At 37.9% G+C, this 26,740-nt stretch overlaps 1 protein-coding gene across 1 annotated transcript in view; it reads left to right on the top strand.

Moving 5' to 3' along the window:
• LOC145993867 (DNA-directed RNA polymerase I subunit RPA1-like) overlaps positions 1-26,740 on the top strand; it is a 381,417-nt gene that overhangs the window by 342,451 nt on the left and 12,226 nt on the right. The window contains exon 31 of the mRNA XM_083129730.1: positions 20,788-20,980. Coding sequence (XP_082985856.1) covers positions 20,788-20,980 — 193 coding nt within the window. The remainder of the gene's footprint in view (positions 1-20,787; positions 20,981-26,740) is intronic.

The following is a 26,740-nucleotide window of genomic DNA, read 5'->3' as shown; positions in this document are numbered from 1 at the left end:
TACATGGCTGTCCACAGGCAATGTGTGGAACGTTCTAGAAGGGTGAGTGACATAGCTAACTGCTCTTTTACATAAAAATTATCAGTTGCGCCTGTCAACAACACGAGTTCTCTGGAAGCACACAGCTTGCTGAAAATCATCTAATTTTGGCAGCAAAGCTGTACCCGACTTCACTTGATACACTAGGTCCCAGAACAGCCGACGACCCTTCATGAGTAGAAACTTTATCGCAGAAAGATGTGGCACATGGGCTTCCAAGAACTTGTCAGACTCTCAAAAGCCTGTTCAAAATGGCCGTCTCCCTGGAGATTCCGATCAGATACCAGCGCGAAGGAGATGATTTCCTAAGCAGGATCGTGACTCGTGTTGAAATGTGGTATCACTGCGTTGAATCGAAAGCCTGGCAGTACGAAATGGATTCCACGAGTAGGTATGTAACATCCGAACTAGATGGAGGATCACCCTCCACTCCCTTTCCTTTAGGGGGCCTGAGTGAAAGAAGGTGGTGTTCATGCTAACACGCAACCAGAGGCTCATTCGCTTTCGTCAGAGAAGAAAAATCACGTGCAAGTGACAATGCGTCGGGGGATAACATCGACGAACGTGCCTCTCCACTAGTCGCATCATTCTCAAGTATACCATTTACTATTTGTTTATTTCATTCCCGTATTGATGACATTCTACTCATTGCTACGAAAAATTGGAACCGACCTCCATGGCGGAGTGGTTAGCACAGCATAATACGATGCCAGGGGTCCTGGGTTCGGGTCCCGGTCTGCACATGGGTGGTCTTTGCTAGTGCCCCTTCATCACTCATCCTTATCGTCGCGATTAGACAAAAGTGGTAGTAAAGCGACGCTAAATAACAAATCAAATCAAATTAAACTAAGGATTGGACAAGAATGTTCATCATTCATATTTATTATTGGAAAAATTTGATAGTCCATAGAGATTCCAGATGGTTTCTCACACATTAACACTATTTTATTGATTGATTGATGGATGAGCATTTCTTTGTAGATCATACATTTCAAGATTTCATCGCATTGATACAGTCACCTGTAAAGATGAAACTTCTTTTTAAATGCTCTGTTATACTAAAAGGGTTGGGGGGTGGGGTAGGGTAGGCAAGCATCCCAATGCAATGATCCTTATCAGAACAATGAGATGTGTTTATTATATCAGTACACACAGGTCGATATGATAAGAAACCATAGAGAGCTCCGATATAGTCCTGTGATAGTAGAAGCCGGCTTTCCACACCAATGTTGGCAGTAAAGTCTGGATTTGAGCTCTCCCCAGTTCCTCTGCAAATTATACTACGATTACCATCTGTATCGAAGTTAATAGATGCACTTTTGTCTCGGGAATCTGTGGAGCAAGGCCACGAATAACTGTAGAGAAGGGGAGAAAGCGACTGGGCGGAGTAAAGCAAAATGATGGTAATGGAATATGTTACGTAACGGAACTTAGGCGCTATATCTCGATATTTCTTGATTTAATTGGCGCTATATCTCGGTATTACTTGATTTAATTATCATTTTTTTCTTGCAATTTTGCAGCGTGCGCTGCTGCAATCGGCTGGTAACGGCAGCAGCTTTTCCCCTCTCATGCGTTCATTGAATGAGCCCTATCGAGTCCTTCATGCGCAGAGGACTTGTTTTCGTTCGCTTGCTCCAGAGATTCCCGGGACAGTCCCAAGACAAGGACTGACGGAGCTGTATACTTTATCAACGTTTAAAGTGAAGTTGAAGGGGAAGGGGCGTTGTATAGCATGCATAATGGACAATGTGTACAGTGATAGAGGGATAATTCAATTTAAATTTGCACAAGCAGGTTCATCTGTGTGAAAGGCCACCAATCCACCCACACATAGCTGAACATTGATTGTTATTATTGTCGGAACAAGGACACCTTTGTCATGCCACGGTAATTATTGTAACTGTAATTATGGTTTGTATGTGCGAGAGCTTTCAAACTTACATTAGGGCACAGGAACAAAGGTTGCACTCTCACAAGTGTGTTAGCAGATCCATGAATATAGATGTCAGGCGATGATGCAACAAACCTATGGAAACAATGCGGAGCATTTGCAGCTTGGCAGATTACAATGCACCTGGCAGAGAGCTTTGCATATGCCAAGATAACAACTGGGCTTGTCCATCCGGGCATATTGCAACACGTCGCTTTGTTATAGATGTCTTCAAGGCAATTCCTCCCGGTCGCTCTGCGTTGTATTGTTTTTTTATTCCAGAGTGTAAGGGGCGTCCTTTGAAGGCACCCGAATGTCAATCTCCCTTCCACGAAGTACACCCTGTACAGCATTCTGCAGGCTAACGAGACTTTGGCACCTGGACCTGCAGCCAGGATAATCCTCTGTAGCAGTTTTTCTCAACCACCGGGCCCTAGCATCAATTATACCAGCCCGCAAGAAGTTCTGATTCGGTTTTTCTCCAACCATCATCATTAATATCAAATGAATAGTATAGTTATCAGTTTTCAGTATAATACGGCCCAGTGGCAGAGTGGTTAGCACATCGTGCTACAACGCCAGGGGTACCGGGTTCGAATCCTGGCCTGTGCATGGATGTTTGTGAGTGTCTATTCCAAGGGTGCATATTAATTAATATATATAAAATTACAAAGGTTTTTTTATGATTGAAATTGTTGCAATTGGACCATCGACTTAAAAAATAGAAGCATTTATACCGTGCCGCGATCTCAAAGGTTGAGAACCACTGCTCTGTAGGAATTGTGTAGTCCATTCGTGTTTGTCCCTTCATCCATCATATCCTATCACCATTCATCCCCATCGTCGGGATTGGCCAAAGTGGCAGAAATTCGACGTAAGCTAACCAAATTCAAGCAATCAGTGTTTCCATCCCATGACTTCTATGCTTTATTCTGTGATATAAACAATTTCTCTTTACCGAGCTTCTTTCAAGTATTTAGTGAGCACTTTTAATTTGATCGTAATTAGAATGTAAATATGTGTACTAAATTATTTATCAAAATATAAATATTTAAACAAAAAATTTAATCAAGCATAGCAGTTTTTCCTGCTTTCTTTTTAGTATTTGTATTTATTTTTTCTGCCACTTTGACTAATCACGACGAAGAGTACGATTGAAGCTTAATGAATTTGGATGATTGAAATTGACGAGACACACACCCGTGCCCAGGTTCCACACCCTGTGGGAATGGTTACCACAGCACGCTAAGATGCCAGGGGTCCCTGGTTCGAATCCCTGCCTGGGCATAGTTGTTCTTTGTGTGAGTGTCCATTCATCAATTTTATCATATCATCACTCATTCTCATCTTCGCTATTAGTCAAAAGTAGCAGAAAACTACGCAATATGGAAAAATCGATCAACTTTATCTTTGATGAGCGATGAAGTGATGTATCTTTTTTTGTATATAAAATATACAAGACAGACATTAACTTTGTGTTTCTCCTCTGTTCGAAAATGTTAGTATAGTAATCTTTATGTAGCACGTACTTGTACTTGTTTAATTTGACATCGCTTTTCTGACATTTTTGGTTAATTGTTATGATGAAACGCAGGAAGGGAGAGACACTTGGACACAGGATTATACTGGCTGTGGTTTTAGTCGCCAAAGCCTCGTTTGCCTACAACGATGAAGTTTACGGGGTGTACTACATTGAAAAGTGGTTGGCATTTGAGTGCCCCGCGGGTCACCCTCTCACACCCGAATACGTTACACGTAACATCAGAAATGCAATTAGTTCAAATTTGATTAAAGCATCCTCTCTAATTGCTCCATTTTCTCAACGTGAAAGTTTAGTTTAAGCTGCGGGTTATCGCGAGAGACTTTGCGATACCATCACGACAAGAATTTCCAGATTAAGTAGTCTGTATAATGTGTTAGAGATGCGAGAGCGCCACCCTCCTGCAATATTTCGGGCTCTACAAGATGCATGAGGGGTATGTGACACTTACGTCCCAGAACTACATTTCTAAGAAATGCCACTTGCCCTCTGTTGGGGACATTCAAACAGATTAACCACTATCACGATTTCCAAACCTATTCGATTGGAGGACCCAGTTCTTACCAGATGTTGTTCGGGCGATTACTTCCGCCGTGGAATTGCTTCGGAAGCAAGAGCAATATATAGTGTGACAGTTCTGCTCTTCTTCCCTCCGTTGGAAAGAGTAATATCGAGAGGTTCCATAGTCACGTTTCTCGATGTGAAACATTGCTTCGAGGGGAAGTGGAAATACTAAGATACGTGCTTGCTGTGGTGTACGGAAACCCTCATGAGAGCGACACAGTCTCGTAGGAGTAGCAACAGTGGAAAGAATCGTTGTAGAGAATATAATTTATAAGACTACTAGTGCTACAATATTTGTTTTTGAAGATTATTATATTAAGGAAGTCATGGAGGTGATACCCGATGCTGAAATGAGACGTGATGAACAGAATTTACATACTTACACGATGTACGTATGTATTTTATGAAAATCCCCTTCCATTGTGATTTTGTAAGGATTTAATCGTTTTCTCTGTGTTGCTATTATTCAGGGTGTCCAAGACGAAACACCATAATTTGAACTGTCTGTAATACGACATGTATTCGATGCATAAAGAAGATTGATACAACAATGTATACACATAGTTATGAAGTTTTGTTTGTGCAATCACACCATTTCTACATGTGCCCCATGGGTGGCACGGAGGATGTCTAATCGATACTCGATTTCACACCAGGTAGCCTGTAGCATCTGTGGCGTAACTGTCTCAATAGCAGCTCTAATCCTCTCACGAAGCTGTTCCACAGTTGTCATTTTGATAGAGTACACCTTGTCCTTAACATACCCCCACAGGAAGAAATCCAGGGGAGTAATGTCAGTAATTCTGCATACCACCACACGGTTTGTACTTTTTCAGTATTCGTTATCATTTTCCTTTTTCTCGGTTTTCAGCACCTGCAATGAAAATGATCTTGCTATTACATTACATAATGAAAATTTCCACAGCTAATCTACCATATACCACCAAACAAAATTGTCTTGGTTGTTTATTATGTTCAGTATAAGTGTTTCAAATTAGGGCATTTCGTCTCGGACACGCGGTATTTTCCATTTAAATTCTTTGAACAAAATGCACTTTAAAATGCACACTTCGATATTTCTTCAAGTACGTATATCTTTTTACCTTAGTACTTAACTTTGTGAAAATATTTGCTGAGAGGCAATTTTATTGAATACAGAGTGCACACATTAAAATGTGGAAAATCGACACAAGGTAACCAACTTACAATATGAGGCGTTTTTATACAGGGTGATCCATATACCTAAGTGTACCTTAAATAGGCACTTCGGTGACAAAGCTCGTTGAGTGGTTTGCTATCAATCTCGCCACCAGAGGTTCCGAGTTAGAGTCCGGCCATGGATCGATGTGTCTTTGGGAAGTTGACCTTTCATTAATTTCATCTAATCATCCTCATCGTCGGGATTAGCCTAAAGAGGCAGAAAGGTGACGAAAAATTATATTAAAAAAACACGAAATAAAACGTAAACGTAAAGTGCAACTTTGGTACGCTAGCAGCTTGTGATGCTGAGAGAAACAGTGTAACACCCGTTTTTTATTTTTAAAATAATTTATTTGGTTTTGGCTCGTTTGGAGCTAAAAGTGAGAATCATAGAACTTAAGACCATCTGTAAACAAAAGCACGTGTACCCTAACAGTGTTGCAAACTTATGAAGAAAAAATAATCCACATAGCCTTCAAAGTGTAAAAACATTCCATTTATCAACAGATGCGGAATAAGCAGTGTATCACTGAGTGATGACCTGTTGAAAATTATTGAATGTATTTTTAAAAAAAAAGTTTAAAAATGTACATCTTGCCGGGTGGCCGACTTTCAGACTCATCACCGAAGTCCCCTGGCTCGAATCCCGGCATGGGTGTTATTTGTGAGTTTCCCTTCATCAATTTCATCTGACGATCACTCATTCTCGTCGTCGAGATTAGCCAAAAGTGGAAGAAAAGCAATGCTAAATTAAAAAAGCAAATACAAAATTTACATCTTATCCCCCAGAAGTAAGACGGTTCCGTACCAAATGATTAATTTTCTCTCATATTTTACTAAAAAAACCTTGCTAGAAGAATGTGATACATTGAGATAAATTACGTTACGAAACCGGGGTTTCTTCATTAAATTTATTTGATGTTTGAAAGTGTTATGATATATTATTATAGATAATGAAAGTAAGCTAATACATATTATTTGATTGACTAAATTAATAATTATGCAGTAAAGACACCAAGGGAAACTAAAATGGCAACTTAGAGAAGCATAAAAGTTGGGAAAGAAGACTGTAGAATACAGAAATATTTTGAGGCAGTCACATTTTATTGTACACTACATATAAAATAAAATGCATATTTGGGGATGAATTTTTAAATATTGTCACATTTTTCTTTTCTCTTGTTGAGAGGTGTTAATTTTAAATCAACCTCCCTCACCCTACGGCCTGCCTTCCTTCACCTGCAAAAGTATTCCGGAGTGTGAGTCTGTCACCATCCGGATGGTGAAGACCTCTGGATTATAGATCGACTCCTTCATTAAAGGTTTCTGTTTATAATAATAATACGTGATTATTGTATAAATTACAATCGATCACGTGAACAGCAAGAAAATAGCGCCAGTTTCGAACATGGCGACTTCCATGCGTGCAGGAAGGTCTCCCGTGTTTTCAGAGTAGTCTTTCGGAAATACAGCCGTTTGAAAAGTGGCAATAAGCAGGTTGTTCTTAACGTTTATGTGACGACGTGTCGGTGCTATCCTGAGCAAGCAGTGAAGTTGGTGTCCAAGTGTAATTGTGTGTCTGCGTCTTTGTGTTTTCGGTGCGGTGAAAGAAAGGAAAACGACCGGTCAAGTTGTGAGTCCCGCGAAAAAAACACGTTGTTGCTCGCATAAACAAGTACACCGATTTTGAGATAAGCGCAATACAACGCGAGGTGCTTGCTTTCGTATTCTTTCAATCAAAGAGCCAGGGTCCTGTCCACTGTGGGGAAGATGTTGATAGTGATGATTGATGACGATCTTCCCAATTTTAGCAGTCGACGTTAAATCACCTCTTGTGCCACGTTGATTTCCCTTTTGGCAAGCAAATTTGACAGACCGTACTCTGACAGGAGGATGTCTAGTGCCGAAAATGCCTCAAGTTCAAAAAGGAAGTACTGAATGAAGGTAAGAAAATACATTACTTGCATGAGACGTGCGTAAATAATGTGCTTATTATTGTCTTCTTGTTTTCTAGTGCACGAGAAACCGAGAGAAAGATAAACAATCTCTTTTTATTCCCCGGCTTATCTTTGTTTAGCTTCTGCTAAAACTGGCGGTATATTTATTGCACAAAGGAGAAAACAATACTCCACATGTCAACAATGTTGGGCAATAATTTGGTGGAAGAGGAAGCAATAAAACCAAAAGGCTTGAATTTACTGAAACGAATACATATATACATATATATATATATATATATATATATATATACAGGGTGTATACAAACATGTGTCAGAAACTTTAGGGATTTCTTCATGACATCAAAACATAACAAAAAGTTCATATGAACATGGGTCCGCAAATCCTTCGTTAGGGAGGTATGAAAGGAATTCCCTGTAGTGACTCCTGGTTGTGTAATGTACCTCAAATGTGCATTTGTACTCACTTTCTTGTGTACAGTTGGGCATGGCTTTATTTTTGTTTTTTGTCTGATTGGCGTTTGTTAGGTTTTACAGTAAATTCCATCACAACACATCACAACTATCTATTCAGTGTCTGAAATGACGGATATGCACTACATGTACGGCCTAGAAGATGGGAATGCGGGCGGAGCACGTCAACGTTATGCTGAACGTTACCCTGGAAGGCAGTTACCTTGTGCACGAACGTTTGTAAGACTGCACCAACACTTGCGAGAGACAGGCACATTTAAGAAGAGAGTTGCAGATGGTTGGAGACCACGCGATATAAGAACGGTTTCTTCGGACTGTGGATAAAACTCCATCAACCAGTACAAGGACAATTGCGAGAAGGGAAGGTGTTAATCACATGACGATCTGGAACATTCTGCATGAAAATTTTCTGTACCCGTATCACCTTCAACGGGTGCAAGTATTAAATGAGGCAGACTTTCAGCCACGAATAAATTTCTGTCAACGCATGTTTGGGCAGTGTGCCGTGTTTCTGCAGTTCTTAGCATGTACCTTATTCACTGATGAGGCTGGTTTTTCACGTGATGGGATCTTCAATTATCATAACAATCACATCTGGGCTTATGAAAACCCTCATGTAGTGCGACAAGACAAACATCAACAGAGGCTCAGCATCAACGTGTGCGGTGGAATCATTTATGATCATCTCATTGGTTCCTACTTCTTTCCGAAACGTCTGACTGGACAAACGTATCTACAGTTTCTCAGACATGAGTTGCTGCATTTACTTGATGATATACCTCTAGACGTCATCCAACGAATGTGGTTTATGCACGATGGTGCTCCACGGCATTTTACACGGATAGTTCGCCAGTTTCTCGATAACCAGTTTCCGAACAGATGGATTGGTGGCGGGGGATCCATTGCATGGCCTGCAAGATAGCCAGATTTAAACCCAATGGATTTTTTTCCCTTTTGGGTCATTTAAAATCCTTGGTGTATTCAACTCCCGTACCCAATGTCGATGTTCTGAGGGAGCATATCCAACATGGATTTGACCAAATAAGGAACACACCAGGAGTTTTCCGCAACGTACGGCAAAGTATGGACCGCAGGCTCAGGCGATGCATGGAAGCAGGAGGTGGTCACTTCGAGCAATTTTTGTAAATGGCAATGTGTTTGGTAAATGTATCATTTTTGTGCCATGAATATTAAATCCTTTCATACATGTAAATGTGTTTGGTCAATGTCTCATTTTTGTGAGATATGAATATTATTTCCTTTCATACCTCCCTAACGAAGGATTTGCGGACCCATGTTCATATGAACTTTTTGTTATGTTTTGATGTCACGAAGAAATCCCTAAAGTTTCTGACACATGTTTGTATACACCCTGTATATATATATATATATATATATATATATATATATATATATATATATATATATTGTATAACTTTGGCGCTGTCATACTGAGAGAGGAGGGGGGGGGGAAGAGGGATCTGTTAATCCAGTGTCAGATAAATTGAACTTTTGGCGTAGAAAAATATGTTCATTCTTGAACAAGAACACGTATTTAATTACTTGTAGAAAATTTATTATACTTCAATGTGTCGATTATCATTTAAAATAAGAATACGTTTTTCCATGTTATGTAAAATTAAAGGTTGCGAGTGAGCAGCATATGATGGCCGCACCATTCACGAACAGCTGGCGTGGAGTGATACGTTACTCGAAGTGAGACGGTTGTTTACAGAAGGTCGGAAGGTTCGTGATTCTTACTTTTAGTAAGAAGGAAGCGTGGAAGCATCGTGTTATTGCGGTTAAAAACTGTCTGAATTACCAATTGTATGGTTGCTATCCGAAGGACTTCATAGCGAGTTTAGTGATGTTGCTTTAATGAACCAACCATTTTTCTCTCCTGTGGAAACTGGAAACAACCAGCTTCCTCTTAAGCACAGACCTCGACCATGTTCGGCAACGTTTACTCAACTCTCCACGGAAATCTCTGTCCCGATTAATTCAAGAGACTGAATACTCGTATGGGAATGCCAGGGACCAGTAAGGAAAGCAGGCAAAAGGTACAACAACTGCAAGAAGCAACCGAGGGTGAGATACTGCAAGAGTTCCTGGTCCATCCTACACAAAATAAGAATATTTTCCGCAGAACGGTGATCACTAAACTTAATCTCCAAATTTTTCCGTTGAGGTTTTCTGAATCGAAGTGTGTGCACAAATCTCTTGCAGACAATTGCACAACTTCAGGAGACCATAGGGAAAGAGAGATTCGGCAATTACACACATCCACACTTCAAAGAAGATCGGCGAATGTACAAGTTTGCTTGCATACACATGGAAGATACAATCAACTCCTAACATAATACTTAGGTGTCAGATCTGATTCTCCAAATAGTATTTCAGTGTTGAAAAGCAATTTCGTATGGTTCCTGTCATAAAAAAAGATACTCCATGTAGCACGGAGTATTTATGTAGATCCCTGTTTATGATAGTTTGTATTCTGCCTGTCCATGTGCTTATAGTTTGTACTCTGCCTGTCCATGCGCTAGCGGCTATTGCACTTTCCATCAAAATCAACAGTCAGTTCTTGGTATGGGGAATCCTGATGCCACCTTCCTCAAGGTGAATAGTAATAAATGGAATTGGATCTTTAACAATTCATTTGCATTAATGGAAAGCCGACCTCCGTGGTGGAGTGGTTATCACAGCATGCTACGACAGCAGGGGTCCTGGGTTCGAATCCCGGCCTAGGCATGGGTGTTCTTTGTGAGTGTCCTTTCATAAATTTTCACCATCTTCATTCTCGCGATAGCCAAAAGTGACAGAAACGCGACGCAAAATAACAATTCAACACCATCCCTGGAAAGAAGTGGGTGCAAATAATTACAGGAACAAATTTGACAATATAATAATTCGATCAACATCAAACGAAATTGTATATTTTGGAGCAGAGCCACTAGTATAACCAAAGGAGTTCGCATGTTCCAAAAATATGCCAAAATTTTCCGTAACACTATCTGCCATGTGCCGGACCCTGTGGCCAAGTGGTTAGCACATCGCGCTACGATGCCAAGGGTCCCGGGTTCGAATCCCACTCTAGCTTGGTTGTTTGTGAATGTCCAACTTCAATTTCATCACTCATCCCCATCTTTGCAAATTAGCCAAGAGGCACAAAACATGAAGTAAAATAAACTAAATCAATCAATCAACTATCTGCCATGGTTTCGATAAATTATACTCCAAACTTCGTATGTCATTCCCTGCTGAATTATAATATTTGTTCAAAACTATCGGCTATCCACACTCCTCGGAGTATATTTTTCGACCATACTTTGTTCCGAATCGAAGTGGCGTGGTATTGTAAATCTCCAACCCCTCTCGTTGCTTCTCTTGTAATAGCAAAGTGCTCAATTTGAAAATGGAGTTATTTCATTGACTGGTTATAATGGAAAAATTGTTCTGGGGAGCTTTAGCTGACAACTCTGCAATGTAAAAAGACATGTCAAGAATCAGCAATATGAGGCCATTGATGTTCTCAAGGTACAATATTCCGGAGGTAAAATAGTCTCCCATTCGGATCTCCGGGCGGGAACTACTTTGGGAGATCCCTGGACTAAGAATAAGATCTACATTAGGAATAAGGGTATTAAATTAAGCACTTGGAATGTTGTGAATCTTTACCGGCCTGGGGCATTTCAGTGTACAGTTAATGAGATAGTTAAGTATAAATTAGATGTAGTAGCTGTCCAGGACGTTAGGTGGCCAGGAGAAGGTAATTGTAAAACTAAAAGTTATACTTTTTTCTATGTGGTACTGAAAATCATCATTTTGGAACAGGCTTCTTCATAAATAATACAATTATCTCGGCCCTTAAAACAGTAGAATTTATTAATGATAGGATATCATATGCAGTTTTACAAGGTAGGTGGTGCAAAATTATTTTAATAAACATTCATGCACCAATGGAAGATAAAGATGATAATACTAAAGATGATTTTTATGCAGAGTTAGAACAGGTCTTTGATAAATTTTCCCAGTATAATATGAAAATTCTGTTAGGTGACTGCAATGCACAGATTGGCAAAGAAGAAGCATTTAAACCTACTATTGGTAAAGAAAGTCTTCATGAATTAAGTAATGATAATGGTATAAGATTAATTACTTTTGCAACATCAAAGAATTTAATTGTGAAAAGTACCACTTTTAAACATAAAGATATCCATAAATATACCTGGTCTTCTCCAGATGGAAAAACTTATAATCAGATAGATCATATTCTCATTGATAAAAGAAGGCATACTAATATAATTGACGTTCGTTCACATAGAGGTTCTGACTGTGCCAGTGACCATTATTTAGTAATTGCTAAATTAATTTTAGTACAGGAAAATTTGCTGATGATAGATTTAAGAAAGATTACCAAATTAAACTGTCAAATAGATTCGATATTTTGCAGAATTTAAATGATGATGAAAATATAAATGAAACAGACGTAAATAAGAATTGGGAGCACATACGTAATGCAATAGAATCAGCAGCTAAAGAAAGTATAGGATACCATAAACCAAGAAAAAGTAAGCCATGGTTTGATAATGAATGTCATAACCTAATAGAAATAAGAAGTCAGGCTAGACTTAGGTGGTTAAATAACTCTGATGATACAAATTTAAGCAATTATAATAGAATAAAGCGAGAAGTTATCCTCACGTTTAGAAGTAAAAAAAGAGATTACTTGAAAAGTAAAATTAACGAAATTGAAACAAACAGCAAAAACAAGAATATCAGAGATTTATATAAAGGTGTAAATTAATTTAGAAAAGGGTGGCAACCTAAAGTATACTTGATAAAAGATAAAAATGGCAATTTTTTGGCTGACCCAAGCGATATTTTAAATAGATGGAAGAACTACTTTAATGAGCTTTTAAATGTCCATGTAGGAGATAAATAAGAAGTAAATGAAGTACACACAGCATAACCTTTAGTTCCAGAACCTAACTTGACTGAAGTTAAAGATGCTATTAAAAGGCTAAAGAATAACAAAGCACCTGGCATTGATTTAATACCAGCTGAGTTAATTAAATATGGTGGAAATTCATTAATATGTCAAATTCATAAATTAATTTGTTTAATATGGAATAAAGAAAAAATCCCTCAACAGTGGAAAGAATCCATAATTGTTCCCGTGTTTAAAAAAGGTGATAAAATGAACTGCAATAATTACCGTGGAATTTCTCTACTCTCAACAACATATAAAATATTATCTAACATCCTTTTAGCAAGAATAACCCCATATGCTAATGAAATTATAGGTGATTATCAATGTGGATTTAAACGTAACAGATCAACAACAGACCAAATTTTTCACATGAGAAAGACACTTGAGAAAAAGTGGGAATATAATCAAAATGTCCATCAGCTATTCATTGATTTTAAAAAAAAGCATATGATTCAGTAAAAAGAGATAAATTATATAATATACTAGTCGAGTTTGGAATACCTAAGAAGCTTGTTAATATAATAAAAGTGTACACCAGTGAAACAGAAGTAAAATTGGTGTGGTATTAATATGTCTGATAAATTTACAATTCATGATGGGTTAAAACAAGGAGATGCATTATCTCCATTGCTCTTTAATTTTGCCTTATAATACGCTGTTAGAAGGACTAACATTAAACGGTGTGACTTAGTTGTTAGCATATGCAGATGATGTATACTTACTGGGGGATGATGTAAATACAATTAATAATAATGCTAAAATATTTTTCAAAGCAGCTAAAGAGATAGGTTTAGAAGTTAACAAAGAGAAAACTAAATATATGCTTATAGGCCGAAACCAAGTGTTAGGTAATAATCAAAATCTAGTTATTGATAACAACTCGTTTGAACCAGTTTCCAAATTCAAGTACTTAGGAGTAATACTAACAAATGAAAATGATATTAAAGAGGAAATAAAAAAGCAGGGTTAATTCAGGAAATGCATGTTACTTTTCTATTCATAAACGTTTGTCTTCTCGTATAATATCTAAGAAACTAAAAGTTAAAATATACAAAACAGTAATTTTTCCTGTAATATTGTATGGATGCGAAACTTGGTCCCTTACATTGAAAGAGGAACATAAATTGAGAGTGTTTGAAAATATTTGGACCTAAAAGAGAGAAGGTTACATCATTTCGAACTACATAATTTGTATTCATGTCCAGATATTATTAGAATGATTAAATCAAGAAGACTTAGATGGGCAGGCCATGTGGCACGAATGTGAGAGGAAAGTAGTTTACAGGATTCTTGTTGGGAAACCTGATTGTAACAGACCAGTAGGAAGACCAAGACGAAGATGGAGGGATAATTTTGAGATGGACCTAAAGGAAATTGGTAGGGATGGAACAGAGTATATAGATCTTGCTCAGGATAGGGACAGATGGAAGGCCTGTGTTGCTGCAGCCATGAACCTTCGGGTTTAAGAAGGCTAGAGAGTTAGTTAGTTAATCATATATTGTAGTAGCTCTGCACTCTAATCAAGGCTATGCGGATGTAATTTTAAATGAGATTTCAGTTCTCATCGCAGAGTAAGTAAATGAGACACCAGGGCCAGGATATCTGTCGACTTTCCTGCATGTATCTTCAAGAAAAAGTGATTGTTGTAAAATTGGTAATCTTGATAAACGAACAAAACTTCCTGAATATTATAAGTTGTCGCTTCGACCACCGATCACATTAAGTGCCCGACTCAAGTTCTTACCGTCAAACGTTCTTTGTTCGAGCACAGCAGCAAGGTCGCGGGCTTTCCATTGTGTCTGTCCATTCATATCATGGTAGCATAATTCATCCTCATCGTCGCGATTAACCTAAAATGTGTAGAGAACGATATTAAATAAGCAGATGCATGAAAACAAATAAACCTTTTTTTTTTAAAAAAAATATTTGCTTCGAATATGACTATTAATTCTGACGGAATGCAAATTTGCCATTTTTTATGCAGTTGTATGTTATATGAATGCAATCCAAATTTTGTTGATTTATGATGATTATTCCAAATTCAGATTTTCTTTTTAAATGTTGCAGTTTTGGGGAGTTCAAACCCTGGAAATATCTTCGAAATAAAAGTATTTAAAATTAGCTTTCACTTTATATCACAAGCTACTAATTCCTTGTCTACTGATGGCTTAGAAGTGTTGCATGTTCATTGCACCGTGTTGTAATGAAAACTTTCTTGAACTTTAAATCCATTAAAGTAGTTGGAATATACTTCGAAAAATCCACAGTATAAATAAGCGAAAACTATTTGGATTTCGCCGTGCAATTGACAGAAAGTGTCATCATCACACATTTGAAGATTTCAAGTTTTTGCAAAACACTATATGTGTGCAGATCCTGAAATTTAGGTTTCATGATCGGCAAAATAAATCTTATCTCGATTTCTGGAAATCATTTTGCTATTTTTGGTATTTCAAACAGAGGGAATTTAGAATTATCCTGTATTAAAAGAGCAAGTTTTCTGCTCATTAAGCGTCAGATATTTCTTGGAAATACATAATTTCCGGAAATGCAGAAATAACCACTTCACAGATAGCTATTGTCTAGAATTCGAGGTTTTACGTACGTACATGTATTTGTTGGGAATAGTCTGTACTAAGATACTAATACTACTGTTCCTGCTCCTAATAAAAATATACCTGCGTGTGTTTCTCGTTATGGAGAGCCGTTGTGGTCCAATCTGCAAGGCGTCTGCCTACCACACGGGACGACCGTGTTCGATTCGGAGGGTTGATGAATTCAGGTGGAGATTTTTCCAGCAGTACCCCTGCATGGAGCGGTTCTGGGGTCACTCAGTCTCTAACAAATGGATACATGGGGCTAATCCTGGGAGGGAGGATACTGGTGCGTGATGTTGGTTACATCACCTCCACAAATGGTCGAGGTTATGAATGTGTGGGGTCCTACCTCCACGTCTCCTTTACGGCATGTTGCAATGTGCAGAGGGTAGAATAACACACACACACACACACACACACACACACACACACATACTTTTATTATATTTCAGTTTTGGCTGTGAACCTGACGCTTTGGATGTACACATGTTTTTCACATTTTCAAGGATAGTTTTGCGCTTTGTACTGAATAGCTTTGATGCATTTTCTTTCGAAACTTTACAAACCGCATCTCAGAGCATTGCTACAGAATCCACTTTTCTGATATGTTCAAGTTTTATGCCCAGAAGGAGATGTCAGTCTTGGGTTTCTTGCGCTCTGCAAACTGGACCAAGACAATTTGTTCACCTCGCCATATTGACAGGTTGGATTGGAGCCATCGGCAGAGTTCTCCATTTTATTTACGTTTTCTCTCGGGACCCGTGTGCCAATTGATTGCTCTCGTGTATCAACGTTTACTATCTGACAGGAGAGGTTATGCTTGCACGTGCGGTAAATCTATAGAGACACGAAACCATTTGATGCTTTCCTTCTCTTTTTTATTTGGGTGGGGAGTGAAAGGGGGGGGGCATACATATGAATTCATTGTACACATAGATACTGTAACAAAATATATTTGCAGTGACGGAGCAAGGAAGTCAGAATTTACGTGCCAAATATATAAAAGTTATTCGATTACATGTTAAGGAAATTGCCAACAGAAATCCGTGTAAATCCTAGCAAACTTTTGTGAAATATATGGATTTTATTATTCTTAATTAATACCAGCTGGAGCTGGTTATAATAATACGAGTGGAGACTGTATTATAATAAACGAAGCTGAATTGAAATTACGGAAATTGTGTTTTACGTCACTTTTCTGCCTATTTAGGTTAATCACAACGATGAGGATGAATGATATGAAATTCGCGAGTCATCCATGCCCAGGCAAAGGCTTGAATCCTGATATTAGTGGCGAGATTATGAGGAGAACATTTAATTATCTTAACCGCTTAGGCCAGAAAGAGGAAAATAAAATTCCACTTCTCCCTTTTGAGGTTAGGTGGTAGATCAGCATTTGCTTAACTCGTCCTCAATAAATCCAGTTGAATTGTAAATTTCAATTAAAGTAATACTAGCAGCTTAAAGTAAACTTACTGTCGCGGACTTAGCGGCAGTATGTTTAGGCTTGTGCTGTGCAGTGTTGATTATGCATGTTAGTGGTAAGATAATGAATGAAAGTCTAATAAATTACAAAGGTATTAGTAATTTTGTGTAGGTCGAGTCACTCTCTGGGAATTGATGTAAAAATACAGAAAACTCGGCGAATTTAATGTAGTATCGAAAGTGAAAACCTTGGTATAAAACTATTCGGAAAAAAATTAAGGTTTGATATATCTAGTTATTTCGTTACTGTTTATGGTAACATTTGTTTCTAAGTCCCAAAGAAAATCATATGATTTTGTCCCTGCTTAAAACTATGACTGATTTGAGTTGGATGTAGAAGTAATGAACAATTGTGGAATTTCTCTCACCTGCACGGTAGAAAACTTTAGCTTGCTATTTTTATTTTGATGGCATGGAACGTTTCCGAGTAGAACATAAAAGTTCTGGTGATTTTCGATTTTCCTTTCCTCGTTAATCTGAATCTCTCTCTGGTTTCTTGAAAACTCGGGTAACGACGCATCTCTGAAATACACATGGAGGAGCATGGTTAATATATTTCCATTGCCGCAAGTATTTCCAGGATACTTTCATGGCCTCTGTAAGTTTGAAGATGACGGTGGTATCTAACGCAGCCTGAGTTTGATGTCATAACGGCAGAAATCCATCTGGTGAGGAGTTTGGAATGTTGACACTGATGAATGCTGAAAAAGTATCTGCGAAAGCCATCTCTGCATAGGAAGACAGACATCTGAAGGTAGTTGACTTTGAAAGTGATTCGGAGAAAACTTCCACCTCTTATGATGTTGTTTACTTTGATGCTCGCCCTCACGAACTTCAGAAAACGAATGGATTTTCTAGGTAGATAGAAGAGAGATTAGGGACAAAGAAGGCAAGATACATTGAAAGCTGAAAAAGGTTTCAAAATATATGAAAGCTGGTTTGGAGGAAATGGTGTAATGTTGGCCAGTACTTCACTCTATATTAGTGGACGATATATTGACAGGTTTGTTTTTTTTATATATAATTTAAATCGATAGTCAAATGTGAAATTAATGAGCGATAGCAAAAAGCTTACATGTACTGGGCTGTAAGACTGTGACGATTTAAAATCACTTATCAATTACGTTGTCTTCGAGCTTTTTTTTTGTGCTGGAACTTCATCAGCCTATCTACCACTGGAATTACTGCAAAAGTGCTGTAGGTTAAATGAACAAACACAATGAAGAAATAAACACATTTTGTGCCTTGTATGGGTCTAATAAAGAACATACTTTCGGGATGCTGTATGTCGAGTTCTACGATAGAACATGAATATAAAAAAAAATTATGAGAGCGTTCCAAAAATATAGCTAATTTTTTTATGTGATACATGTGCGGTATCTAGTTACCGTTGACGTACAGCTATAACTTAGAGAGATCCATATATGCTAAATAAAGCTCTAAGATTTACCTGCACACATCACTTAAAATGCGAAAATACACATTACGATTTCCGGCGTGTGCGCGCACACGCACACAAACCGCACTGAAACCAGAAAAATGAAAATGCTACATAAGTCACTTGAGCTCCAGTACTTTCATATAGTTATGTCACGTTGCTTTTCTGCCATTTCTGACTAATCGTGACGATGAGGATGAGAAATGATTAGATGAACTTAATAAAGGGACAAGAGACCGGGAACTTAGGCATTGTGTTCGAAAGTCAGTTAAAATACAGTGGAATATAGTTAGTTTATTTTAGGGATGTGCCGAAGCCGATTACAGATGTATGAAAATCGGCCGAAATTGACACATCGGCATCGGTATCGGAATCGGCAAAAATCCGATATTTAAACCGGGACAGATTAACTAGAGTTTTTACCTTCTAGTAAGTTTTATATTCTAGTTTTGTAAGATTTATTGAAAATTTGGTTATGATTCGTCATTATTGTAGAGTTTTTATAATAAAATTATTGCATTCAGAGGATCAACCTAACTATAAATCGGAAATAAAACAGTACATTGCTGAACCAGCAACCTGCTGCATCAGTATTTAGTGATTGAGTGTTCAGTGTTGCTGAACAGATTTGTGATAAGAGAAGAAGTAGGTTACTTCCTGAAGTGCTTCCAAATCTCGTGTTTCTTAAGTTGAATCTGGCAGAACAGGATTTCATTTTGCATTTCAAAGAACTGCTTGTGTACTAATGTTTAATCTCTTGAGAATCCATGTTCTTCTTAGAGGTTCACATAACATTTTGTAGATGCAAATGTACATTCGCGGATATGTATATACATATGATATGCAATAGAAATGTACATAGCAAATTTATTTGTTGTCATGCTGAAAATAACATCCCATTTCTGTTTAATAATCTTATGTATCGGAATCGGTTAAATATCGGCATCGGTATCGGTTCCAAAAATTGTCGGTGAATACATCGGTAAATTTTCAGCTTCGTCACATCCCTAGTTTATTTATATATACACGATGGTGTGTGTGTGTGTGTATTTGCGTGCACTGGAGTAGGAGTGCGTTTCCAGATTGCAGTATTGGATTTGCTTAACCTTAAATCGTTTCTGGAAACCAAGCGAATTTAAGGCTGAGAATACTAATGCAACCTTAAAAGTGTGACATCACATAGTGACAATATTTTGAATGACTAATATCATTTCCTGGGATGTTTTGTTGTGTTTCGTTCTTCTTAAAGTCGAATGTTTTACCACAGTATGTTTCTGTCTTCTCATGAATGCCTTTTCTTTCTTCGGTCGCTTTTCTCCCTTCCCTAGCCTGGAACTTGTATCTAATTTCAACATGCTTGAATGCTTGAAATTGAAAAGTGATTCGTGTTATTCCATCCCATTAACCCTCAATTTCTTTCGAACGGGTTGCAAATTAGATCCATATTTCAGAAGGTGAAGTTCGAAGAGCACGTCTGAGTATTGAAACAGAGCTCTGAACGACTGGTCTTTATCTGTATGAACTGTGTAGCTTAAGATAGGTTGTGTATCATTTGGACGACCAGGGGATGAACACAAGCGTAGATAGCGTAGAAGCAGCTCTTGATATAAGTGCTGGCCTACGATTTTCTGCTTCAGCATGATATGGAGATACATAAATAGCTATACTAGAACTATGTCACCCCTGAGATTTATCAAACGTAAAGCGGAATAAAATGTGGACTTAATGTTAATTTATCGTGAGTTGCACCTTTTTTTTTATACTCTGATTGCCATAATTTCCTTTAAGAAAGAGAGATTGATGGCGTTTTGTTGTTATTATCAGAATATTTTGTTTATTTTTCATTCATAAAGCATCTGATATAATACAGTGGTCATTTTTACACAAGCCTTAATAGAAAAAGCAACAGTATATACAAAAAAAATAACTATAGGACTAAATCCAATATGGTATACTTGAAATAAACTTTCTCTGGTGATTACAGTATGGATAATACACCTTGAAGAAATTACATCCACATGGAAACGATAACATTTTTTTGTTTTAAGTTCTGGGATTGTCTGTATGGAACGTATTTATATTGAGTGTTGGGTGCATAGGCACACGAAAATTAAATTCCTGTATTAATGAATCGCATCTAATATTGTCATTGGCAATTTTGTATGAATTATTAATTTATCAATTATCACTTGAAGGGCCAGGGGGAAAAACGATGAATGTTCATTCGAGACGATTTGCCAGGAAATGAAAAACAAAGTATTTCTTTTCATAAGTACGTTAATATATGCCAAAATAATAATGCGTTTTTCAGGCACTTCTCATCGTTTCCCAACCAAGGCCGTTCTCATTCTTATAGTACAGCTTCTGAACTATCAGATGGCGTTGCGATCTCAAAATGGGCGAAAAATCGACATTCATGGTTTTGCCCCTGGGTCTTCACTTAACAATGAAAATTTCAATCATGCCTTCTTCCCTGATGTTCTTGAATTAAGTTGAACTGCCAGTATATTTTTTCTCCCAACTCAAAATTGCTGATATATTAATATTTATTTTAATAATATTTCAGGAAATCCAGGATGTGTTCAAAGTGTATGGAATAACAGTGAATCCACGACATTTGCTTCTTGTGGCTGACTATATGACATACGATGGTACTTACAAACCCTGCAATAGAATTGGCATGGGCAGCTGTGTGTCGCCATTGCAGCAAATGAGTTTCGAAACATCACTACAGTACCTTAAACGGGCCACTTTGGAAGGTGAGTTCGGAAATTTTACTTTTTATCCACAGTAAAATAATTATAATTTGAATATGTAACGTGGGATAAATATTTTGTTATGAAAAGTGTGTTGCAAGCATCTAACAATTCGTGGATTCGTTTTTAATTAAGTGCACTTTACATTAATTGCCACACCTATTTTTGGTAATTTGTAAGTAGCTAAGCATTCACGTTCGTTTTGGAACGTGTAGGCATTTATTTTATTCACATCAGGAGAAATGTGTGATAATATTCGTCAGTCAGAATTTTGTGATCAATGCATTTTTTTTGTGAGGGGGAGAAGACAACCAAATTGCCACTTGTTTATTTTGGAAAGGGGCGAGGGTAGGGCTCGTTTCTTCTGATACTGTTCTGCTTGCCAGACTGCTTCTCACCGTGAAATTACTTTCCTCTGCTGGTTGCCCACAGAGAATGTTAGGTGGTGGTTTATTTTTTAGCCAGACCAACAAGAATATCATTCAACTTCCATGACCTCGTTATTCTATTGTTTGTATTTGACAATACAATTTCTCGAGGCATGAAATCCTTTCAGTTGTCTGTCTTCTGCCGACCTTTGAACTTTCTATTTCATGCTACTTGGAGCGAAAATGGTGCAGCAAACGTTTCTGTAGAGAGAAATGGAATTTTACCAATCACATTTGATTCATTTGTTTGCCTCCTACTATTACTTCAGGCAACGTTCGATTTTATTTTTATGATCTAAAATGTAAAATATTTACATAAATTGCTAATTCTGGTAAATGTGTCCTACAATTTTAATGTGACTGTATTATAGAAACAAAAGTTTAGGTCCCAGCTCTGGATTGGGCATGTGTATTAAAAACTGTGACAAGACAGCATTTGTGAGAGTCGTAATAGGACAAATCACTTCTGTGTTGGGCACACTGAATAAATAAAAAAAATATCAAATCAATAATGAATCGTGGTTGATCTTAGAAATTTGCGTGAACATTATGCGAGGGGCAGAACTATGTTTCTCTACTAATCTGTTTATTTAGTGGTTAGTGTTCTCTACACCTAATGCACTTTTTTACTGTAACTAAAATACACATTTAAAGTATGTACTTATGTACAATATTACCCATTAAATCGCTTTTTCTCCTGGGGCACACTATTTAAGCAACAGATCAATGTATCAGACATCGTTGGCAAAGAGAGTTATCCCGAGTGTTCACCCTCCCTCTTGCCCCGTCGATATTTTTAGTGTTATCATCTGACTGGAATTATTTGTGTCCAGTCATAACAGTCAGGCCAAGAACGCTTGTAAGCTTACAGTACATTAAAGCGGCGTTGACTCTTTATTTAGTTGTTAAATAAATGAGTCTTCACACTCAAACTACTATCTCTCTCTCTCTCCCTCTCCCCTCCCCCTCCCTGTGATCTTTCACTCTCGTTCTATGGAATAAGCTGCGAATCTACAACTGGACACTATGACCCATTAGTGATGTAGTTCCAAAGTTCGTATAACCAGAGAATAGTCTCAATATTTACATACAAAATGTGCACACTAATTCCTTGTAGGTGGGAGGTCTTTCTCTCTGACTTTCTGGAAATTACGCAGTCGTGTGGCGAAATAACCTTTATGAATTTGGAAGATCAATCTTATTTCGAAGGACATTCTGCTATGTCGACACAGTATCAGTGTAGTGTATGCTGGTTTCATTTCGGATACCAAGCTATTGTAACAGTACTTTCTGAGAAAATATGAAGTTTTTTTCAGTAAGAATGACACGTGGACAATATCAACTTACTTGGTGTTATGAACAGTGGACAGATATGCTTTAGTTACGCGATTCCGATTTGTGGTACACATAATATTGATTGGTTAGCAGAGTGGAAATATTCATGTGTCCTTCAGTGACGGTTAATGCTAGACATTAACACATCAAAGAACAATGTTTGCTGCCTCTGTAGCCGAACGCGTTGTGTGGTCAACTTTCTATCCCGCCACAGAATGTTCCGGGTTCCAGTACCGGATTGAGCATTATCGTTTCTTTGTGAAATGCACCTGATCAATTTCATAATTATTCATCGCCATCGATTTTAGAGGCAGAAATGTGTCGTAAAATGGGGAAAATATACAAACAAATTATGTAAGCTTGGGCACTTCTGTGTGACGGACACTTACTATTGTTTGGTTTCGTAAGTGTATTTATATCCTTTCATTAATGCTTTTGTCAGATTTGTAGACCGTACGATATAGTAGACATTCAATCATTTCCCTATCTACGGTAGTAACAAAGATATGGCCTTTTGACATTTTGACATTTCATCTGCGAAATGTACATCATACAAAATGGGGAATAGGCAAATACGAATACAATGGTGAAATACGTATTTTGAAATATCTAATAGCATCGAAAAGATCGGCCTCCTTGGCGGAATGGTTAGCACAGTGCGCTACGACGACAAGGGTCCCGGGTTCGAATCCCTGCATGGGTGTTCTTTGTGAGTGTTCATTCATCAATTCCATCCCCTCATCACCCATTCTTATCTTCGCGATTAGCCAAAAGTGACAGAGGATCGAAGTAAAATAAACCAAATCAACAACAAGAACATCGAAAGGAGAATTTCTTTAAAGATAACATTGTAGTTCCCTCTTTAACATCTTATTTCTAAGGCGAATGCATCCTTGTATCACCAAACAGAATTATTTTGCATGGACTTAATACCAGTGTCTTTAATCATAAAATGTAATATGATGCAATAAGATGTACTAAATTAAATTTTTATTACTATTTATCACTATTGACAATCAAACGTTCGTCCTCATAGTTCATTTTAAGTTCACTTCATTCACTGGACCACTATGTGCTTCCACCCGGTTTTGAATCCGGAACCCTTGATTACAATTCGACAGCATTACTAGTACGCCATTGGGGAGATTCGCCAACGTTCATCTGCCTACCGTTTACAATATCTGACTGACTATAATTAGAAAATATTTCCATTTTTTTTGTAGATCTAATCCTAGTGCAAATTGTAAATGCTTCACCGTGTACAGATTACCGGTGAGCATGTGTATATTTTGCCGTTTTTACACATTTTACATTTTTCTTAGCTTCTTGGGTTGATTGCTTTGACGATATTATTGATTAATGAGATGAAATAAAGGTCAGATAGAAAACACGAAGGTGGACAAAGAATATAAACAGTGGATATTCAATAACGAATAAAAACATTTGAATAGAACAATATTTTCCATCTTCTGATAAGTGTCTTGAATGTAACAGGAAACATATTGACAAAAATTAATCGAAACTGTCAGTTTCATATTTATGTAGAATTAGTCCTGGTCTGTATTATAGATGTTTCACCGTATAAGCGGAGAGCTTGTGTATATTTTGCCGCACAGCGAGTAGGTAATTATCTCCACATTAACAGAAAGGAAACCCTCTGAACTGTAATACCATGTATGTAAGAATATCGAAAGGAGAATTTGCGAAGGCAACACAAACGTGCCGATTTCATTTCGGATGATGTTGAGCAGACTTGGTTGAGGGTCAAGTGCTGAAGGCAGGCCTTAATATTTTTTTTGTCTGTAATTTTCCATCTTCAAAGTGCAATATAAGTCGCTCTCTGGTCATTTCTCATCCTGTCTGATCCCTAAGCTCCCCCATCCCTTGTTTCACGTAATTAACTTTGCCTCACAGAATGCGTGAAATATCATAACCTGTCTTCCATGCCAGTGGCTCACAAGAAAAATTCCCTCTAATTCCCGGAGATTGGATTTTCCCCCGTCTTCTTGTCGTCTAGCATCTTGGCGGGTGTGTGATAGGCCCTGCTTCTCGCTTAAACAAGTGGCTGCTTTGATCCTGATAGAGATTTTGGGTAGTGACAGTTCAGAGGGAACAACTTGAAGGGTCGCAGAGAGATCACTTTTATTCTTCCATGTTATTTTGGCACGAAACTGAAATCGCAGACCAAAACGGCGAGAACGAGGGGCCAAAGGGTGTGATCACGTGGTTTTCCAGTAATTTGGTGACAGTTATATTAAATATCCAAGGCGAGTTAAAAGCCACGAACACATTTTGTAGCGACATGTTTACCATATTATATGAAGTGGAAAAGAGGACAGTAAAAAGATTGTCTGGAAAAAATTAAACAACTTACCATTATTTCATTATGTTTCTGCTTTTCTCCTCGAACATTTATCCTGTGCTTCGCAAATTTCCACGTGGGCTTCTAAATCTAATGACCCTTTGTTCGCTACTGAAACACAGGTACCGGCACTCCATACAGTTAATTTTGCTTTAAATTCGTCACGTCCGTTTCAAAAGGAATTGTAGTACTTTTTAAGTTCATCTGTAAACTTAATATTTTCGTTTAGGCATTTCTATCATCTGATGTAATGTATAAAGACATGACAAGGTACACTAAATCAACTGGATTACTACACGATACCGTTAATATAGACGATGTTTCAGATGTGGTGATAAAATGAAATGGCTGAAAAGACGATCTCAAACATATATGGACGACACAACACGAGCTGCATAGAGGATTATACTAGCTGAGAGTCCAGACGCCAGAGCCTCGTTAGTCTACAAAATATAGTCCAGTGTGTACTACGTGGAAGGAATGTTGACATTTGAATGCATACACTTATTATACATGTATTGATCAAGGAACTGAGACATGCTATACTCTGTCCCGGGAATCTCGAGCGAGCGAACGAAACACGTCTCTGCGCAAATAGTGACTGGAAAATGCTCGACCAATGAAAACGTGCAAGGGATTGCATGGAAGGCGAAAGCGATTGCATCTATCAGTCTTTGTACTGCTTCGCTCCACCCCCCACTTCCCATACCTTATGCGCAGGAATATGCTAAGAGCGGCAATTTTGAAAGTGGACATAAGTTCCTTTATCACCAGTTGGATACCAATAGTCACTTTATTATACGTACAGGTATTCATTTGCTTATTTTAAAATGTTTACGTTAGTGCCCGAGTGCTTTAAGAGGTCGACTTTCGATTTTGCCACCAAAGTTCCGGGTTCAAATCCCGGTATGTGTGCACTTCGTGAATGTTCCTTCATTAATTTCAACGAATCTTAACGCATCCTCACCGTTGCGTTTAAACAAAAAATGTGATACTAAATAATAAAAATAAAAATCATTCTACCTCACTTGTCTGCCACGTTTGACTAATCATGACGATCACGGTTAGCGAGTTTTACAACGAGCTCCGCCACCGAGGGACATTCGCATACACGTACACATATGACATTATTGTAAAAAAATCTGCATCAACAGAAAACACTGGGAAAGGCAGACGTCCTAAGTGCTGAAACGTAAGGCACGTTCAACATGGGATACCATAGGTGGTACGGGCACTTTCTTTCTATTTCGGTTATTTTTGTCTTGAATTAATTACGCCAGTGAAGATGAACGATGAACTTAGGAATTGATGATGGCACAAACACAATGATCTATCCATGCCATGACCTCTGCCTTTGTAGCGTGTTAAGCTGACCACTCCGCCATGGAGCTCCGCAGTTTCTTTTTTGCAACAGCAACAGGTGAGAAGAATTTTATAGAATTATTTTTTACAATAGGAAATAAACCTAATAAAATCTTACGGCGTATGTCTGCTATTAGTAGTTACCCAGAACGACAAATTTCGAGTTTTTTGCTCAGCTCACTATAATTGCTCTATTTTGCACTAGCAGATAAACCTAATGACGCATGCATTCTCTTACTTGTTTCCCAGAACGACCAGTTTCGAGTATTTACGCAG

This window comes from Lepisma saccharinum, chromosome 10, assembly GCF_977018435.1.
Source record: "Lepisma saccharinum chromosome 10, izLepSacc3.1, whole genome shotgun sequence".
Lineage (NCBI taxonomy): Eukaryota > Metazoa > Arthropoda > Insecta > Zygentoma > Lepismatidae > Lepisma > Lepisma saccharinum.
This window is presented reverse-complemented; position numbering and strand designations above follow the sequence as displayed.